The sequence below is a fragment of the Chenopodium album genome, chromosome 13 (assembly GCF_948465745.1).
Source record: "Chenopodium album chromosome 13, dcCheAlbu1.1, whole genome shotgun sequence".
Lineage (NCBI taxonomy): Eukaryota > Viridiplantae > Streptophyta > Magnoliopsida > Caryophyllales > Amaranthaceae > Chenopodium > Chenopodium album.
Genome location: NC_137846.1, coordinates 22,991,652 through 23,011,758, shown reverse-complemented (window position 1 = coordinate 23,011,758; position 20,107 = coordinate 22,991,652). Strand labels below are relative to the sequence as shown.

The 20,107-nt window shown below is 38.2% G+C and overlaps 2 protein-coding genes across 2 annotated transcripts; both read right to left on the bottom strand.

The window, feature by feature from the left end:
• Positions 1–14,086: 14,086 nt before the first annotated feature.
• Positions 14,087–14,425, bottom strand: LOC145575381 (uncharacterized). Its single transcript, XM_081633259.1, has one exon. It carries the CDS (start codon positions 14,423–14,425, stop codon positions 14,087–14,089), a length of 339 nt encoding a protein of 112 aa, XP_081489385.1.
• A 3,983-nt stretch (positions 14,426–18,408) lies between these two features.
• LOC145575380 (uncharacterized) lies at positions 18,409–18,771 on the bottom strand. The gene has a single exon (XM_081633258.1). The coding sequence runs from the start codon at positions 18,769–18,771 to the stop codon at positions 18,409–18,411; it is 363 nt and encodes a 120-aa protein (XP_081489384.1).
• Positions 18,772–20,107: the final 1,336 nt, after the last annotated feature.

The following is a 20,107-nucleotide window of genomic DNA, read 5'->3' as shown; positions in this document are numbered from 1 at the left end:
CATTATTGAATAACTTGTCAAACTAGAAGTTACAATATGAATTTGAGTAAAAACTTGAAAACATAATCTAAGACTGAACAGTGCTATAGCTTTCATATTCAGACGGAAGTATCACCAATCAACCTCTCGATGTTACTTTGAATGTTGTGCTTGCTAAGAAGAAGCCTTGCCAAGTACTTTAATCGTTCAACACGCATGTCAGTTGTCTGGTAAAGTACACAAAAAAAAGGGAGTAAATTTTTTTCGAAAATAGCAACTGTTTTGTATAACAAGTAATAAAACATCATCCATACCGTGTAGGTAATTTCCTTCATGGACCTAATATCACCACACTCGATATATTTCAAGACATACATTCCACAATCATGACTGAATAACAAAAGTAGTTACATTAGCTAAAGAAAAATAATGAAAACATTTAGGTAAATGGAATGATGTTAGATATACCCATTTGGTTGTTTCTGAACATCTAATACTTCAAATACAATACTTTTGGAGTCTTTGAAAAATTGACCCATGAGATTTCTCCGCATTGTAATGCCAGGAAAGTTAATCTAAGCACAAATTCAGATTAACACAATCAATTTCAGAAAAGGTATCTGGTATCTTTTATCAGTGGTAGTTACCATATTCATAAACTATGAAGTCAGATAGTTACCATATCCATAGCAAGAAGGTATCGTTTGTCAGTGATCTTTAGCGAATCAATGATGTATACCTTTCTGATAGAGACATGACATACCAATAGGAACCAATGATTTGCAAAAGATTCTCTAACGGGTATGAATATCTGATGACCAAACACATTTGTGACACACATATCATCAAAGACATTAAAATTTTAGGTTGGACAAAACTTAGCTTGCATATCTCAAATATCTCCTACCTATTCAATCTTGGTGAGATCCACAAGCTTTAAAAAAGCTTCATAAATTTTAGAACAGTAACCAAGAATGGATAGAGTTATGTAATGCGAGCATCGTGGATCTGACTTCAGTACTAAAGTCTACAAGCAGCATATATATTCCGAAATCATATCAACAATGAAAATTAAACACTATGTATTGGAAATGTCCTACTTAAGTTTTACACATTACCTGGAATGCTGCTGGCAAAATGAGCATAGATGTGTCATTTAATCCCATTAGTATATCATACAGATAGACATTTATGAGCTGCAATTGAAAATAAATAAATGTCATGTTCCCCAAAACAAATTCAATGGGGAATTTTTAATAGTAGTATACCTGATTACTTAACCACATATCTGGATACAAACACCAAGATTCACCCACAGACAACCTGATAAATGATTGCTCTTTGTACAATAGAATTCACCAGATTCTTCTGCTTTCTCAACTTGTATACATATCTGTTTCTCCAACGGTGACAGCTGTGATACATAATTAAGATATAATGGCTGTTGTAAACACTCTTCCCGTAACTAAAACACACCCCCATTATCATCACCACTATGTACTTCAATTGCAGTTCTTTGTCCCTGAGGATTATGCAAAAGACTTCAGAACACATATAACTACACATTGCATATAGGTAATAACCAATTTAGTGTTTATGTGTTTGCAAAATAAAATTATCAATGTAACAACATATCGCCTCTTCGGTGATTGCTTCAGACGTGCATTTCTTAAGCCTCCTTGACTTTGATGATTTGGCCTACAGAGGTTATTGTTAAACGCTGTAACTCGCACACAACATTGATCAAATAAGTAAGGTTTTGGAAATTTCCTTACTATTTCAGAGATAGTTTGGTTTTCCTTCTCGGCCGAGCATGTTACTACTTTTGAATGAACATGTTGCTATAGTACATGGTTTAAAAAGGCTATGATATTAGTAAAAACTAATTGTGTAATTACAGGTAAAACTACTAGTGAATACCGTTGATACATAATATTGTTTGTAATTGGTTTGTGGCCAGTACACAAATTTAGTTGCACTTAAATATTGATGGAGATTACCTGTGCACCTTTTGCTTTTGCATTGATTTTCTTCTCCTTTTTTGGCTTTGATGATGATGATGATGATGGTACCTGTGTCAGTAAATGGGGAGCAAAAGTTTATACACAGTATTCTCTAAAGTTTATAAATGTAATAACCTACATTAGATTACAAGATAACCTATTATTTACCTTTTCCAAAATCACAGTGCTATCGACAATTTAACTCAATTGTCTTTGCCTTAGCCTTCTAAGCGACCTCTTCTCAGAGTTAGATTCTGATTCACCATTATCAGTCGTTGTTACTGCTTTTGTCTTTGGAGTTTTCACTTTGATATTAGGGCTTTTCACTTTCTCTGTTGTTTTTTTGTCCTTCACTATTTCTTCATCCTCATTAAGGTCCTTGAGTGTTTCCAGACCCGGGGGAAATTGAGGCTCAGTAAAACGAATATTTCTAATGTCGAATGAATCAACATCGAAGCCTGCAAAGTGTTTTGCTTCTACCTCGCCTTCGTCGCCGGTGTCATTCACATCTAACTTCCGTTTAGTGGTTGAGACACGTGAGCTAATGATCAACTCACCATCAGGGCTTAAGAAAGGAGAATACGAATAATTTCGATGCAGAGTTTTACCAACGATATCGCCTTCTTTGTCACTCCTACAATCAGTTGATTCTGGAACCTTTGATATACTCTGTGATATACTAGCTACTTCGGCTACGAGTTTATCCATTGTTAACTCAATTCTTGACAATTTGCAATGAATATCTTTCTCCATTGCACTAGTTTTCTACAATGAAAAAGAATAGATTATGATTGACTTGAATATGGGATTTAACCATTGTATATGAATTAAATTGTTTACAACAGAAACCCTATACCCAATTTAAATTCATTAATAAAGAATTGCATAGTTGTAACAAAATTGTATAGTTTTTAAAAGAAATTATAACATAAACCCCATATAGATGAAATTAATGTTCAAAATTACAACATTCAAAACATTAAAAAGTTTTACATAAATTCCTAAATTAAAAATTGTGCAAAAAAATTCAAATCAATTTAGAGAATACTTACTTCTGCTTTCTTAACCATAATTTGAGTTCCAAAGGTAATTGTAATTGTGCAAGTTTTGAAACAAATTCGGTTGAATAGTGTGCAAGAATGATTTAGCAAAAAAACCTAACGATAATGTTCAAAAAGATTCTTAAAATTTGAAAGATAATCTTTTCAAAATTCAAAACATAATATTTTAGGAAAAGATAATGATGAGATCCCCTAACATTATACATATTTCCTAATATTTGATTTAAATTTCTTAAGTTACAAGATTTTTAGATCATAATCTTTTAATCAAATGTGTACGTAAGATTCATTTAGATATTTGTCTAGGTTCAGCGTAAAATAAGTAGCATTCAAATCAAATTCTAATCTAACAATTGGTAATGTCCAATGTTACGTTTGGTCGTAACCAACAGATTTTAGAGATGTTTCATACAGGTAATGTGCAATACGTATTTGTGTTAAGTACGTATACACAAACAAAATTTAGATTAACATAAGTGTGTTTTTGGGATCAAACAGGTTTCGAATGCAAAATTGTATCGGTTTCTTCTTAGAATTTCCAGTCGAACCCAGAATCTTGAAAAACGTAATAAATTTTGAATTCGATTGCACAAAACCAGTGATTTAGCATCAATTGAAGGATTTTGTACAATAAAAACTAATTATTCGATGATTTTTCACCAATACCATTTACGCTAAAACTCGGAATTCTAATAACTTGTAATATCGAATATGATGGTTGGATCTGGCCCTATTTTTGATGATCATCGATGCGAAAGTAACCCTGAAGTTCAAAGATTATTAACAAGAGGTTAAATTCATCCATAATAAATGAATAAGAATGAAGAACACGATAAAGAATGAAGAACTAATTTTTGATTTTGTTTTTTTAATTTAATTTAATTTTCGGATTTAATTAAAGATGATTTTTTAAAAAAAAATTAAAAAATATAAAATAGAATTTCAAAAAAAAAAGAAAATGTATTTTTCAGAAAATAGAAAAGAAATAAAAATAGAAAATATAAGAAAAGTAATTTTAACCAACAATTTAATGAAAGGAGATTTTAACCAATCAAAGTAAAGCATACCTATGGTCATATTTGAAGATGACCATAGTAGAATTCCCCGTTTTTATTACTTTAAAATGTTTAAACTTTCTTTTTTATTTTTTTTAAATGGAAAAAAATAGCTAAAAATTCACATAAGCGACATTATGTAAATCTTACCAGCACAAATTCATTAGAGGCGGGTTGAACTTTAGTTGAAGGACGCTCTTGGTTGGGGGGAATGATAATAAGCTTTGTTATTGTCCGATACCATTATAAATAGGCATCTAGTGTTGGTGTTTGACCCCTGGCCAAAGTTCCATTTACAACTCTATCTTCCTGCTTAATCCATTCTACTAAATAGTTGGCATGGATCTTGGCATAATTCCTGTTTTGCACCACTATGATCAATACGGTGAAGTGAATCACTCGTGTTACGGAAGAGGGATGGTTTGCTCAATTCCAAACTGACGCATCACCTAATCGGGATGATGATACTCTTACAATGTCAAAGTAAATTAGTGGTGAGTAAGTATGCCACACATGTCTATCACTTCGACACATGTCCGGCATTATAGAAAGAATATCCTCTGTTTATGGCTGCCACATCATCTATTAAGAGCGTAAATTAGAAATTAGAAGCCAAATTTGCCCAAATATATTAGATTATTGTGATAATATCAAAATAAGAAAGCTCTTGGACTCTGAATATATGCCTAGTTCCTGAACATATGCCTAATCATTAGTCAACACAATAATAACACACAGGCAGTCTGCATAATGGGCATGGGTTTATAGAAACATGCAGGTCTGCAATAATGTTTTTGAGTATTTTTTCAACATTGAATTTACGACTTTACTGATTTTTTCCCCGAATCTATTTCCTTGCCTCCATAAAAGCTAAATATAAGCTAAATTTGTTGGTCGCATATTAGCTAAATTTGTAATGCATACTAGCTAAATTTGTGATGCAGATCAATTAGTAAAAGCGAAAGTACCATGTCATTTGTTGGCAAGGGGTTTCACTTGTGTACAATCAAACCCGACACCACTCAGGATGCCAGCTCTATAAGCAATATTGTTCAATTTTGTTGCAAAAATTTGATCTTTGACTTTACTGAATCCAGTGATAATAATAATCAAGTACATCTACTAGACTACTATGGTTAGTTCATTTCACATTGGAAGAGAATGTACTAACTATGTACCGACTTGAAGAAAAAAAGCAGGACCTCATATTATAGATGGTCTAATACTAAATGTAAAAACTCTTGGCCCTTTTCTTTAGTCAATGAAAATTGATTTGAGTAGGGGCTCATATTATCAACCAATATATTTGTTTGATGCATCTTTGTAATACCAAAGGGCAATATATTTAACATGCAGTAGAATTTTAGATACCTTCTCATCACTTTGTTGATACAATGCATCCCTGTAAAACGGAAGGCCACCACTAGCAGATTCCACACGCGTACTTTACACACGTAACCAACTTAAATCAGATTATATAGCTTAAGTTAAAAAAAAATAAAAAAAAAAATAAAAAAACCTATAACTAGAATTAGAATATAAATTACTACCTACATGCTAAAGGATCAATGCCCTTCTCATGTTGAGAACCAAGAATTTGAGGATCTGTTGGATCATCAGGTTGCTGCTCTTGAGAATTAATATGCTGCCGAACTTGAGAAATCGCTGGTAAACCAATGTGAATATGCTCCTATGACCATAACTGAAGCAATAACAAAGGCCCTCCTATCTCCTTTGCCTCATGTCTACATGCTCGACATAATTGCCTATACAAAAAAGTCAAGTGTTGCACTCCCCCAACTTTAGTTTCCTGCTGTCTGAAAATCTTTCAAAAGTGGTAAGTAAATAAGCTGAACTGCATCACCAGATTTATTAGCAAACAAAACAGATCCCATAAGCATAAGTGTATATGCTCTTGTAAATCTCTGCACAGTAAGCTCATTAGCATCCAGAGACAAGTTTGAGAAGTTTATCCTCGACCAAGATAATCATAGTGCAGAACCCTTAAGTGCTGGCTTCAGAATTGTATCATTAACCCCTATCTTAACTCTTAACAATTCTTCAACTAGAGTAGACCAGTCAAAAGAAGTGGAATCGATGACATCATCACCATGTACTCGCAACCCTAACAAGATGGCAACATCCCCTAAAGTAACAGTTGCCTCGCCAACTGTTAAGTGGAACATGTGAGTCTCCTGTCTCGACCTCTCAACCAACGCAGTAATGAGAGTTCGATCAATTCCTACTGAACATTGTAATCTATGCACTCCATAAAAACCTGCTTGCTTAACATAACTTAGCATTCAATGAGTTAAAGAAAACAAATGCTCCCTACATGACAATACCTTATCCCTTCCTGCTGTTCCCTTCCATCCACAATCCTATGATCCTCCTGGCAAATAAGAACCGAAAGATCAAGAGGGCCCGAATAGTTTGATTTTTGGGTATAGAGTATAGTTTAACAGCATCTTTTAACTGCTGCAAAGTATCAAACATTTGACCAACTTGAAACTCACCCTCAAGAGAAAATTTGTTGTTCCTGACCAAGTTCTCCAAGCACTTTTGGGTCTACATCTGGAACATTGTTAAAATCTTGTGTTGGTGCACTTTCCTTAATAAGAATCTCATTATCTTCTCTCACATCACCATCTTCACCCTCATCCCTATCTACCATAACATCATCACCTAGCAAATTTAGCTTGGGGTGTAATTAATTATTATCACCGAAGGAGGCATAACGTGTATGAGGTGAGGGAGTTGGAGAAGTCACATCCGATAAATGATCAACAATGTAATGGTCATCAATAAGCATTCTTGTAAATGATACCCTCCCTTCATTAGGAATTCTTCCCGGTGAGTTTGAGAGCATAATCAACAAAGATTGAATTGTAGGAAAAGAACCCGTGTTGTTGTCCACCATACTTGCTTGCTAGGGAACCAATTCTAAACACAATTGAATATTAGACATTAAATATTGTTTAACAGAAACCCACATGTCTCTAAATGAGCTATTATCATTCAATCGAATAACAACATATGAGTTGTGTATAGGATACCTCATTCTCATCTTCAACTCAAAATATTGAGAATCACACTCCGCAACTTCATATATCTAACTCAAAACCTCCGAGAAACTCATAGAACTATAAATAAACAAAAATCTATTCTCCCCACAAATATATGGCACGTCACCTCTTTTTTTAACAAGTTCCCCGTGCATATAACGGAGTAGGGGGAAATTTGACATCTCCATATTCTAGATAAAGAATTCCAGCATGCAAATTACACAAAACGTCAAAACCATAATATAAATCATATACTCATAAGTAAATTAAGAATAGATTAATTAAGTAATAACTGCATGCAATGATATCATTTGAAGAAGCCAAATTACTAGAATAGAGATGGACAAATGCCACCACTCGTAAAGCATCAAATTATAACCCATAGAAATAATTGCATTATCACCTTGAAATTTAGAAGTATACGCTTGTTCCGATTCAGATCCGATTGTCCGCATCTGAAATCCGTGAAAACCCTATTGTCTGGCTAAGCACCTACACAGGAAGAGAGGATTAGTTAACCCCGGGGTGAATCCGGGATAACCACTTCGATGATAAAGTTAGAAAGTGTTTGAGAGAAAAGAGAAGACGATATGAAGAGAGAGAAATAGAGAGAGAGAGAGAGAGTAATAAATGCTACTTTTCTTTTTAGATAATCTTACCTATTTATAATGACTTCAACTGCCAGGTGGCTGCATGCCATGAAAACCACTTTATGCAAAGTGTCGATTAATCAACGCCACGTGCTCAGTTTTAAGAGGTGCCGATATGTATGCTGTTATTTGATGGTGTCGATATTGGTTTTATCATTATAAACCCAAAACCGTTTAGACTGTAAAAGATTGGTTATCGGCACTGTACAAGATATCGGTATCCTCCCACACAACTAGCCCCCCAAGTGAGGACGTTAGAGCAGCTATTGTTCTCACTTTTATAAAAGGTCTGCGATTTGTTTGATGGATTGGACGAGCAAATCTGAGTTATATGTTTCTTTCACTCTGTCTAGCAGTTTTGATCTCGATTTATGTTGTGCACACTTTGGTTTGTTAAAGTGTGATTGTGAGAACCTAGAATTGTTGTTCTGGTGTATATTTAATGAAAATAGCGAAAAACTCCGTTTTCCCCCCAAAGTGACCTTGTTTGCGGATTGCAAAAAAGGTCTACTTAAGACACTAAAGGGAGCGAAAAACTCCGTTTTCCCCCCAAAGTGACCTTGTTTGCTGACTGCAGACAAGGTTTACTTAAGACACAAAAGGGAGCGAAAAACTCCGTTTTCCCCCCAAAGTGACCTTGTTTGCCGACTGCAAAAAAGGTCTACTTAAGACACAAAAGGGAACGAAAAACTCCGTTTTCCCCTCAAAGTGACCTTGTTTGCTGATTGTAGACAAGGTCTACTTAATACACAAAAGGGAGCGAAAAACTCCGTTTTACCCCCAAAGTGACCTTGTTTGCCGACTGCAAACAAGGTCTACTTAATACACAAAAGGGAGCGAAAAACTCCGCTTTCCCCCCAAAGTGACCTTGTTTGCTGACTGCAGACAAGGTTTACTTAAGACACAAAAGGGAGCGAAAAACTCCGTTTTCCCCCCAAAGTGACCTTGTTTGCCGACTGCAAACAAGGTCTACTTAATACACAAAAGGGAGCAAAAAAACTCCATTTTTTCCCCAAAGTGACCTTTTTTGCCGGTTGCAGACTCGAATGTGAATCGTTTAACTAAGTGAACGGGAAACCTAAAAATTGCAATTAGGGAACAATTGCATATCTTTGCTCTGGCGAATCGTCTAAGGTATTTACAAATCCTTAGTTTTTATTTTGCATGTTTTCGATTTGTTTTCGATTTTAGCTTTAAATTGGTGCATTAGATGTCTGGTAGTAGTATTGAAGAAGAACAACCTACCCTTAGCACTATTAGGCTCCGTCTTATAAGGCAATCACTGGGAAAAGATATCGGCAAAAAGAAAGGGACTGCTTCTTCTCTTTCTGACAATATTGACGACCCCTTTCAGCCGGTATCTGCAGAAGAGCAAAAAGAAGCCTTTTACCGTCATAAAAAATTGGCCGACTGCGAGAGAGCGGTACGCCCCACTAATCCCAATATTCCGGACGATATTGAAGTTCTCGATATTGAGCCAGTTAGCGTTCAATATCATTTACGCAGTTTTGCTGACAGGCCCGTTATTGATGAGTACGGTTCAAACGTTGGTAATATTTGAGTCAACATTGCTACAATGCCTAGGGTTAAGCAAACAAGTTATCAGCCTCAGGCTGCTGCCGATAGATCTGAGCTTAGCAGGAGGCCTAGGCAGGCGTAGGTAGTGAGTTCTGACAGCTCTAAGTTCGAGAGAGACTCTAAATCTCCCGTGGATGAATCTGCCCTCAGGTTTGTACTAAACGATGACAACGAAGGGGGTGAAGAGGTTAATCAGGAGGAGAACGCCGATACTGAAGAGAGGGCCGAAATTATCGATCTTATGGCTCAGGTTACCCATGAGGAAAGCCTTGATGAAGAGTATAACTCTGAGACTTATGATGCCGATTGTCATCCCCTCAACATTCCTGCCAGCAGTAAGGTTGCCGAAGCTAAAGTTAGCGATAGTTGGCTGTCACTGGCAGAGGAGAAAGATTATTGCCGGCGTGCCAAAAGGTTCTACAGATTGCCAGATGGGTATGAACTCACACTTCCTCCTTCATCTTCTACTGTCCTTGATTGTCCGGCTGGTCATGTCGCTATCTATGCCAAGCATTTTGATTTCGACATTCGCTTTCCTCTTCATCCCTTCATCGCGAAAATTCTAAGGGGTTGGAATGTCTGCCTTGCTCAGCTTACTCCTCCTACAATCCGAGTTGTTGTCGCTTTAGTATGGGTTATGCTATATAAAAATTTTCCACTAACCCTGAATTTATTTCGAAGACTGCTATCCCTTAAGCATGATGGGCAATCTGAGGGATGGTGGTCAATGTATATGGCATCACACAAATATACCGTCAACCCAAAGCTCACAAGCTGCAAGGGCTGGCAAGACAAGTTCTTTTTTATGTGTGTCCCTAATGATTTCCCTATCATGAGAACATTCTTTCGGCCCCACCCCCACTTTGGAAATATTTCCGATAGGGAGCTTGGCGAGCAAGAACGTAAAGCTTTTGATTATTTTGATACTGAGAAAATTGATATCGGGGGTGGCAAAACGCAAGTTGTTCCTAAAATTTGGCTGCCGAACGTGAAGTATATTCTTGTCAATGCTCCATTATCATATGTCGGTCTATGCTGGACTGACAACTATAGTACTTGCCTCATATTTTATTTTAACCTGCCTTCATATATTACGACTTTGTCTCAGACTTACTTATCGTCATTCCTTAACACGCATATATACATACCTTATTTACTTACTTTTTATTATTATTATTATTATTATTATTTTTATTATTATTATTATTATTATTATTATTATTATTATTATTATTATTATTATTATTGCTGTATATCATCATTTATTTTTATCATTATTATTTTTTACTCATGGACACGTTATCGCCAAATGCAGGTGCCGATAAACTAGATAACAGGGCCTTGGGACTTTCCTCTGACGGCAAGAGAGTTATCAGACGTTGTCCAGAGTCACCCAAACCCAGTTACGAAACCTTGGTGACATTTTGCACCCGTGCCCCTACCCGCAATCTAAAAAGAAGAGATGAGGATATGGCGCACGAGAATGTTTGAAGGAACAGGCGACTGGTATCTCTTTCCAATCGGTGTGGTGGTGGGAATGCCGCCATTAGCTCTAGAAGGGAAGAGGAGCAGCCACCTAAACGGCCAAATCGAGTACATAGCAGCAAAAACCTCCATCTCCCCCCAAACATGCTAAGCCTTTAAAATACGACTCTAATGTCGTGACAATAAAGAAAGTTGTCCCAGCCAACGCTGAAGTGGAAGATATCACCGAATCCCAACCTCAAACTCAGGTCACAGCCGGGATCCCTCCCGAGCCTCATAATGTCGGTCTAGTCAGCTCTGACGTTAGCATTCCTAGTATTACTTATCAGGCTAACCAATGGATAGAGCGGGCAGAAGGGAAAATTCCGAATGAGGTTTTTAGGAGGGTTGCTGCCCCAGAGGGTCGTTCTCAAGATCGGTGGCAGCCTGAGATGGACGTGCTCCGCAATGAATCCATTTTACCGATGACGCACTTTGAGGTGGAAACCTAGGGTATCAGCTTTTGCGGAATTTGGCCACCCCTGTGACAGACCCACTGGCCTTATCGACCCTATTGCTGCACAGCATATGCACGACCTTATGAAGGTACTTTCTTAAACTTCGCTTTGCAACCTACGATTTATCAGTTTCAATTTTAAGGTTTTTTTTTTAATCTTATTTAGTTGCTTTTGGTGAGTAGGCCGTTACTTCTGGGACTGAGCTTGTTGAAATGTACCGGTACTACCAAGAACATCATCATCTGGCTTCTGCAAACCGAGAATCTCTTCAATTGTCTCTAAAGAATGTTGAACGGGCCCTTAACGACATCAAGGCAGCAAAGGCTAAGGATGATGAGGATTTAAAGGCTTTGCGGGACAAGGCCAACAAATTTAAGGGCCTCAAAGAAGAAGTCAAGCTCCTCAAAACCCAGTTGTCTGAAAAGAGTAAGGTTGCTGACCGACTTCCTGTGCTACAAAAAGAGCTCTTCGATGCCAAAAACACAATCGACACATTAGAAGCTAAGGTTCAGGAGATGGAGTCCGAGAAGCCTGGTATTCTTCAGAGAGCTGTTAACCGGTACCTAAATTCTGCCGCGTTCATTGAGAGGTTGCAGGATCGGTTTGACGGCGGCTGGACTGCTGCTCAGAGATGTGTTGCTCATGCTGCCGGTTGGACCAAATCTGACTGGGCTAAGGTCGAGGCTGCCTTCATCAATAAAGCTCATGCAAAACCTTCCGGCTTTGAGCAACAGCAATTTGCGGATGAAGACATCCTCAACGTGCCAACCGAGACTGACGTTGTTGTGGACCCCAACAGTCTGAATTCCCCAATGCCAGAAGAAGAGAGAACCCCTGTAGCTTAAAGGGGCGGGCAGTCATCACCGACATCCTCATGTGGCTCCTGTGTGATAGGGCCTTATTTGCTTTGAACTGCTTATTTTAAGTTTTAGTTTTTGAAAAAACTTTTAGTTTTTTGACAATGTTGTATTATCAGCATATACCTCTTTTTCATGGTGATGCCTCTCGATTGTCATTCCAACGTTTTTATTTCTGTTAAAAGGTTGCGTAGAAATTTACTGCTTAACACATATACATATGCTTAATCATTTTTACTACTTGTTATATATGCATATGCTTGGACTTTCAAATTTTAACTTGTCTCTGTTGTAATTTAAAAAGGAATTGGATAATACTCACTTAAATGATGTGACTTATCAGCGTCTTAAAAATTGCCTTAAAACGGCTCATATTTTCGTGACGACTCATATTTCCGTTTTTCATGTTATCCAATTTGAGCGGTGGGTATTCTACTTCCTGCCCCCCCCAGTATATATATTCGCTTCGCTAGTATATACACTGTCAATCTTTGTCTGTATATACATATATTTAAAACAACAATGTAACGCATTGTTGCTGTTTCAGAGTATAACATTGGTCACTCACTCCACCTTATATTTACGGTTAGCTGAGTACCCTTCTCAGCGATCATTGTTGTGGCTATGCCTTAAATCGACATATACCAGTGCATGATTTTGCCGGTATTATATCTTGAACTAGCAACCTCACGAGTTAATGAATACAACTGATCAGGTTGTAAGAGCATTAACGTCGTGGAAGTGGTTTTAAGCTGTCCATCCCATTTAACGATGGATTGTTAAATGGAGAATGCCCATTCAACTTATATACCAGAAGTCGTACCTTATATTATTTATCGGTATTATCTAACCAAGACCATTCAAAAGTGTTACATGTTATATCGTACCAAACATAATATTTTTTCAAGACTGCAGAGTTTCATACATTTTTTAATGGTTTTCCATCCATTGTTTCTAAGTAGTAGGACCCTTGCATAACCATTTCTCTGATTCGGTATGGACCCTCCTAGTTTGTCGATAACTTTCCATCAATATTCCTCTTTCCTGTTGCTGCTGTTCTACGGAGGACTAAATCTCCTATATTAAGTGGGCGATGGCTTACTCTCTTGTTATATTCTCTAGACATCCTGTCTTTGTAGGCTGCCGATTTGATTGCAGCCATTTCTCAGAGTTTCGGTAGGAAATCAAGTTGTTACCTTAGGAGTAGATCATTTTGCTCTTCAGAGTAATGTTGAATCCTGAATTTCGGCAACCCAACCTTAGTCGGCACCACAGCTTCTGATCCAAATACTAGATTGAAAGGGGATTCGCCTATTGCTTCTCTAGTTGTAGTTCTGTTTGCCAATAGTATCTCTAGCACGAGATCTGCTCATAACCCTTTTGCATCTTCAATTTTCTTTTTGATTGCCGCTATTATCTGCTTATTTGCTGCTTCTTCCTGGCCGTTTGAATACGGATGACATACCGTTGCATATGCAAATTTAACCTTGTACAGGGCTAGAAGGTCTTTTACCGGCTTACAATCAAACTGAGATCCATGATCGAAAACCATTGCCATTGCAATCCAAATCTTGTGAAGATATTTTTCCAAATGAACTTCTTCAGCCTTGACGTCGATATCTTTTCCACTAGTTCTACCTCTATCCATTTTGTGAAATAATCAATTCCCACCAAAAGGAATTTCCTTCCAGTTGTAGCTGACGGAAACGGCCCTACGATATCCATCCCCATTGTGCAAACAGGACTGGATTAAATATCGACATTAAGTCATTCGGAGGGAGATTGATAACTGGGGCGAACTTTTGACATTTTTCGCACCTTTTCACATATCGGATAGCATCTTCATTCATTGTTAGCTAGTAATATCCTCGTCTCATTGCTTCTCGGGATAAAGCACGGGCTCTAAGATGATTTCCACAAGTGACTTCATGAATTTCTTCAATGAGTCTTGCGGATTCATAATCTGTTATACATCTCTGCAAAGGGAGCGAGAATCCTTTTTTGTATAGCTGCCCTTGATGTATAATGAACCACACACTATCTTTCCTCAGTTTTCTTACCTCTCCTTTATCAAGAGGTAGTGCCCCATAAAGGATATACCCCAAGATCTTATCATACCATTGACTGCCGTTATCCACACATAGAACCTGCTCCGATGTTTCATCTATACTCCTTTGTTTCAAGATTTTCACCATTACTGTTCTTTCCAGATCATTGAAACTTGAGCTTGCCAACCTCGCCAAGGCATCAGCTTGCGCATTCTGCGCTCTCGGGACTAATTACACCTCGAAATGTTGTAGTTGTGTCGTTAGCTGATTGAGCTTTTCAAGATACTTTATCATTATCGGCTCTTGCGCTTCGTAATCTCCACTGAACTGGCTCGATACCAACTGGGATTTAGTTTTCAATATCAAACGCCTCGCTTCTGCCGCTATAGATAGCTGAATTCCAACTATGGACGCTTCATACTCCACTTTGTTATTGGTAGCCTTAAATTTGAATTTCAAAGCATATTCAAAGACAGTACCATTTGGCACTGTTATCACTATACCGGCCCCTGAACCAGTTGATGTTGCCGATCCATCTACTGATACTTGCCAAGTTCCTAACGGCTCCTCTTCATCATTGTAGGATGTCTCCACAATAAAATCTGATAAGGCTTGCGCCTTAATAGACACCCTTGGCTTATAATGCAACTCATATTCCGACAATTCAACTGCCTTTTTTTAGCAGTCGACCTGATGTATCCATTTTCTGCAATGACCTCTTAAGTGGATGGTTGGTTAGTATCTCTATCGGATGAGCATCAAAGTAAGGGCGCAACTTTCTTGCCGCCATCACTACAACAAGTGCCATTTTCTATCACTGGATATCTGCGTTCAACTGCGTTTAACACATGACAAAACAAAATATATCGGCATCTGCTGCTTCTTCCTTTCTACCAACAACGCTGCAGCCACTATTTTTGGTGAAGCCGATATGTACAACTATAACTGCTCACCCCGTTCTATTCTAGCAACTGTTGGAAGTTTTCTCAGATGTTCTCTTACCACCTCTAAAGCTTCACTTTGGTCTTTTCCTTACTGGAAAGTTTTATTTTGTCGCAGGACTATAAAGAATGGGAGCACTTTTTCAGCTGACTTACTTATGAACCGAGTCAATCCTGCCATTCTTCCTGTAAGCCTCTGTATATCACGAATTGTTTTTAGTTGTTTCATTTCGAGGAGTGCATTCACCTTGTCAAGATTTGCATCTATACCTCGTTCACTCACCATAAACCCCAATAACTTTCCTGACCGGACCCCGATACACACTTCTCCAGGTTGAGTTTGATCTGGTACTGCCGTAAAGTATTAAAGGTCTATTTGAGGTCAGCTATGTGATCTTCCTTCACCTTACTCTTCACAATCGCATCATCCACATACACCTTTACATTTCTCCCTTTTTGCTTCTCGAAGATCTTATCAACCAACTTTTGGTAAGTCGCCCCTGCGTTCGTTAACCCAAACGGCATGGCTTTTTAACAGTAAACTCTGGCATCCGTTATGAACGCCGTTTTTTCTCTATTTGATGCATGAATACTGGCTTGATGATATCCTGAAAATGCGTCTAAAAAGCTAAGCATCGCATGGCCTGATGTAGAATCTACCAGCTTATCTATTCGGGGTAAAGGATAACAATCCTTGGGGCAGGCCTTATTCAAATATATGAAATCCACACACATTCGCCATTTTCCTGTCGGCTTTTTCACCATTACAACATTAGCCAACCATTCAGGGTATGTGCATGGCTCTATGAAGCCTGCCGCTAGGAGTTTATTGATCTCGGCTTAAATTGCCTCAATCTTCTCTGTTGAGAAGTTCCGCTTCTTTTGTCTCACTGGCCTGAATTTTCTATCAACACTCTGCTTATGCACCATCACATCGGGGTGTATCCTTGGCATTTCGTCTGTCGAGAAAGAAAACACATCCGCATTCTCCCATAGCAACCTGATCAAATTACAACTCATTTCTGAATCCAAGTCGGCACCTACTTACACTGTCCGGCTAGGATCACCTGGATAAAGTTCAACTTGCACCGTTTCTCATCCAGGTGCCGGCCTTAGTACTGTTACCGGCCTCGTATCAAAGTTTTCCATTGACAAATCTCTAACCGACAGTTCTCTGTCCCTTTTCGGGCTATTCGCAATTGGGCTTTCTCGCACTAGATTCTTCAAGGCGGTCACATAGTAGCACTTTGCCATTACCTGCCCCCATGCACTATAGACACCCGAATGTGTCTCCCCAAAACAAAACCCTGTGATGAATACCTTTCGCGTCACTTGATTATCGAACAAAGTGAAAGTGTGAAAAACCTAGTGATGCGGTTGTTTTTATTAAAATATCTTTCTTTCTGTTTTCGAAAACATTTCTTTTCTTACTCTATTTATGAAAATAGCCAATCCAATTTAGTTTGGTCTATGATAAGGGTCCAATAATAGTGTAGTTGGATTGGGCTCGAAAAGTGCTTTCCAACAATATATTATAAGCCCAATTCCGATGAATAATGAGGAAGTTATGGTCAAAATACTAAATTAGGCTCGAAATGAATTTTATATGCGGCCCGATGATCTAGAGGAGGGCCTATTAATTATTATTCCTAAAGTTGTTAGGATTGATTTTAATCTTCTAGAATATCTAGAAGGTTCTTTTAAATTCTAATGGAATTAGGATTGATAATTATATTTTAAAGAGTTTTATTTGGAATAAAATAAGTGTTTATGATAAATCCGATTTTAATTTGATAAACACAGAATTTGCTGCATATTAAGAAAAGGATTACGTACAAAGCGCATTTTATCTTTTAATTAGCGCCAAACGACAGAGTATGTCGCCAGACGACAAAGTTTGTCGCCTGGCGCTAACGTCTGTCGCCTAGCGACAGATGCCAGTTTTATTCCGTATAGAACTTGAAGTATTTTCTATCATTTTCGGACTATTTTTCTATAAATAGGGGTCGTATCTCCCTGTTTTCATTCACCAACAATCACCAATCATCTATTTTATTCTCTCTCTCTAAAAGCTAGAAGCTTTAACTCTCTATTCTTTTTCTAAACTTTTCCCTTTTACAAAATTCTGCATACATTAGTTCTAGACACACCTAGCCAAATTCGAAGTTGCCTTCGCCCTAGACGAGGTTTATAATTTCTGAGGGTTTGGTCCTAAATCCCTATTTTAATTATTTAATTAATTGTTTATTATTTTCCTTGTAGTTACTAACGCGTGTATTTTGTTATTAGAAAGAGATATGAGGCATCCAAGTAAGTTATTTAATTGTTATTATTTTGATATAGAAATCATGCTTAGATTCTTTTGATTCCTAGTATCATGTTAGGATGTCTTTATGATTCCTAGTATCATGTTAGGATGTCTTTATGATTCCTAGTATCATGTTTAGGGTAATAACTAATATTTCTAATATCATGCATGTTTCTATGATGCTTCCTATTATTTCTTTATATCATGTTAGTATCATGATGGGGATAAAGCTTTGATCTTTATTATTTAGTGACATGCTAGGATTTGTTATTTATCTTGTTAGTATCATGCCTAGGATCTTGCTATTATTATTATGCTTTGATAAGATTGAGAATATTATGATTGATGATTGTGATTGTTATTGTTGCTTGTGATTATTATTGTTATTGCTTGATCACGCCCTCTCTTACAGGATTAAAGGGAATTTGTACTTGTAATCACGCTTAATAAGATAATTAATAATCTTCTTTAGGTTAATATGATTATAATTCAAGTTATCGCTAATAATAGATTTGTTTGTGCATTAAATTTAACCAACATAGATTAAACAGATTTAGGATTAATCTATTGATTGCATGTTGGTCAGAAAGCGCACATGAATATGAGAAGAATAAAGTAGAGGCCTATTATTAGGGCAGGTTCAATCTCTTTTAGGTTGGATTTGTACCTTCATCCCCGAATATCGAGTCATGGTTCCAGGCCACTATGGAGTTAGCGATCTCATGGATCGTGAAGGGGTGTAACCTTCACCCTGTGAATGGTTTACAAGTTCCTAAAACTTATTGGCAACACTTTTACTCTAGCTTCCTTCCCTTTGGACGCCACCATGCTTAAGTGTATGATCACAGTAGGGCTCAAGTGTGGGATGCTTTAAATATTCCCTACAGCTCTACTTTGCCCAAATTTGATACATATTCAATGGTGAGATGATAAGTTGATACCACTGCCTGCACATCATGTATTATCAGCCTTCCAAGGATTGCATTGTACGCTGACGGTACATCCACCACCAGGAATTCTGCCATCACATCCCTTGCATTCGTGCCATCACTGAATTTGACCGGCAAAACTATACTGCCCTCCGGCCTCATAGTTGACCCGTTAAAATCGATCACTGGATAGGACACCTGTGTCAGATTTTGCCTGCCTATCATCATGTCATTGAATGCCTGCATAAACAGGATATTTGCCGAACTGCCTCCATCCACCAAGACTCGCTTGATGTCGGCCCTGTTAATTGTCATTATCAGCACTAGGGGATCATCATGTGGAAAGACAATTCCCCTAGTATCCTCTTTTGTAAACATCACATCAGGTATACCTGCCGGTTAGGGGCGGCTGTCGGCATCTAATGCATTCACTATATGGCGATGCTCCGACAAATGCTTTCGCGCTCCACTTATTGTTCCTCTGTGAATCGGCCCACCAGTTATCACATCAATTTTCTTCCAAATGGAAAATGATGGCTGCCCACCATCTCCCTGCCGGCTTATTTGTACTTGCTGCCTTTTAGGCATTTCCTCTAGCCGCTGACGTTCCAACTTTCGATACGGTGGTGGTTGATTTCCCCCTATATGCAGCTGGTATTGAGTCAGATGACCCTTCCTTATCAGCTCTTCAATGTTGTCTTTCAACTGCGTGCGTTCTTCAGTATAATGCCCGACATCTCGATGGAACATGCAGTATTTCTTGGCATCTCTTCCCTTGGCCTTCATGGGCATGGGTCTCACCCATCCCTCCCTGTTCTTGTTGACTGAGTATATAGCAGCCCTAGGCGTATTCAGTGGAGTATGTGTATTATACCGCATTGGTGCTTTAGCACCCCTGACCTCCTGCCGACTTCCTTCTCCCCTCATTAGGGCCGAATTTTTCGGCCTTCCACTTCCTGAGGCTGCTCCCTCACACGAATACTACACTTTGTCTATTGGGACAACCCAACTGCTTTTTTTCATTAACTCCTCGCTCTTTATGTAGTCATGAGCTTTGTTAAAAGCTGCTGCTAGTGTCGACAAGTTTTTTCTTAGTAAGTACCGCTTGAACTCAGAATCATTCAGGCCATTCATTAATGCCATAACGGCTATTTCCTTCTGCAACTTTGGAATTGTGTTTGCTTCATTATTGAACCTCCTAATGTAGTCCCTTAGAGACTCATCGGCTTTCTACCCTACGGCCATTAACTCCCAGAAGTTCTTTGCCGAACGTTGTTACTGATATATTGCCCCACAAATATCTCCGTTAGCCTCTCAAAGCTATCCACTGTACCACTTCCTAAGTTGTTAAACCAATCTGCTGCTGCCCCGGTTAGGGTGGTCGGAAAGACCTTGTACCAAACCGCATCCAAATTGGTATATAAAATCATATGCCCCTCATATAACGTTATGAACCTGCTTGGATCTCCTCTTCCGTCATACCTGCATGTCGGCATTTTAACCTTTTCCATCGACTGATCCAATATTTCCTGCGTAAACGGCGATGCCCTTAACGGAACTGTTATTCAGATCACCCCTTGCCCTACATCCTACGAGTTTCTCTGCCGCCGATTTCTGGTGTTAACGGCATGACTAATGGATTGTGCCTTTG

What these genes read in the sequence shown, in the direction of transcription:
- LOC145575381 (XM_081633259.1), bottom strand. Translation starts at nt 14,425, where the DNA reads ATGGTGAAAATCTTGAAACAAAGGAGTATAGATGAAACATCGGAGCAG.
- LOC145575380 (XM_081633258.1), bottom strand. Translation starts at nt 18,771, where the DNA reads ATGACAATTAACAGGGCCGACATCAAGCGAGTCTTGGTGGATGGAGGC.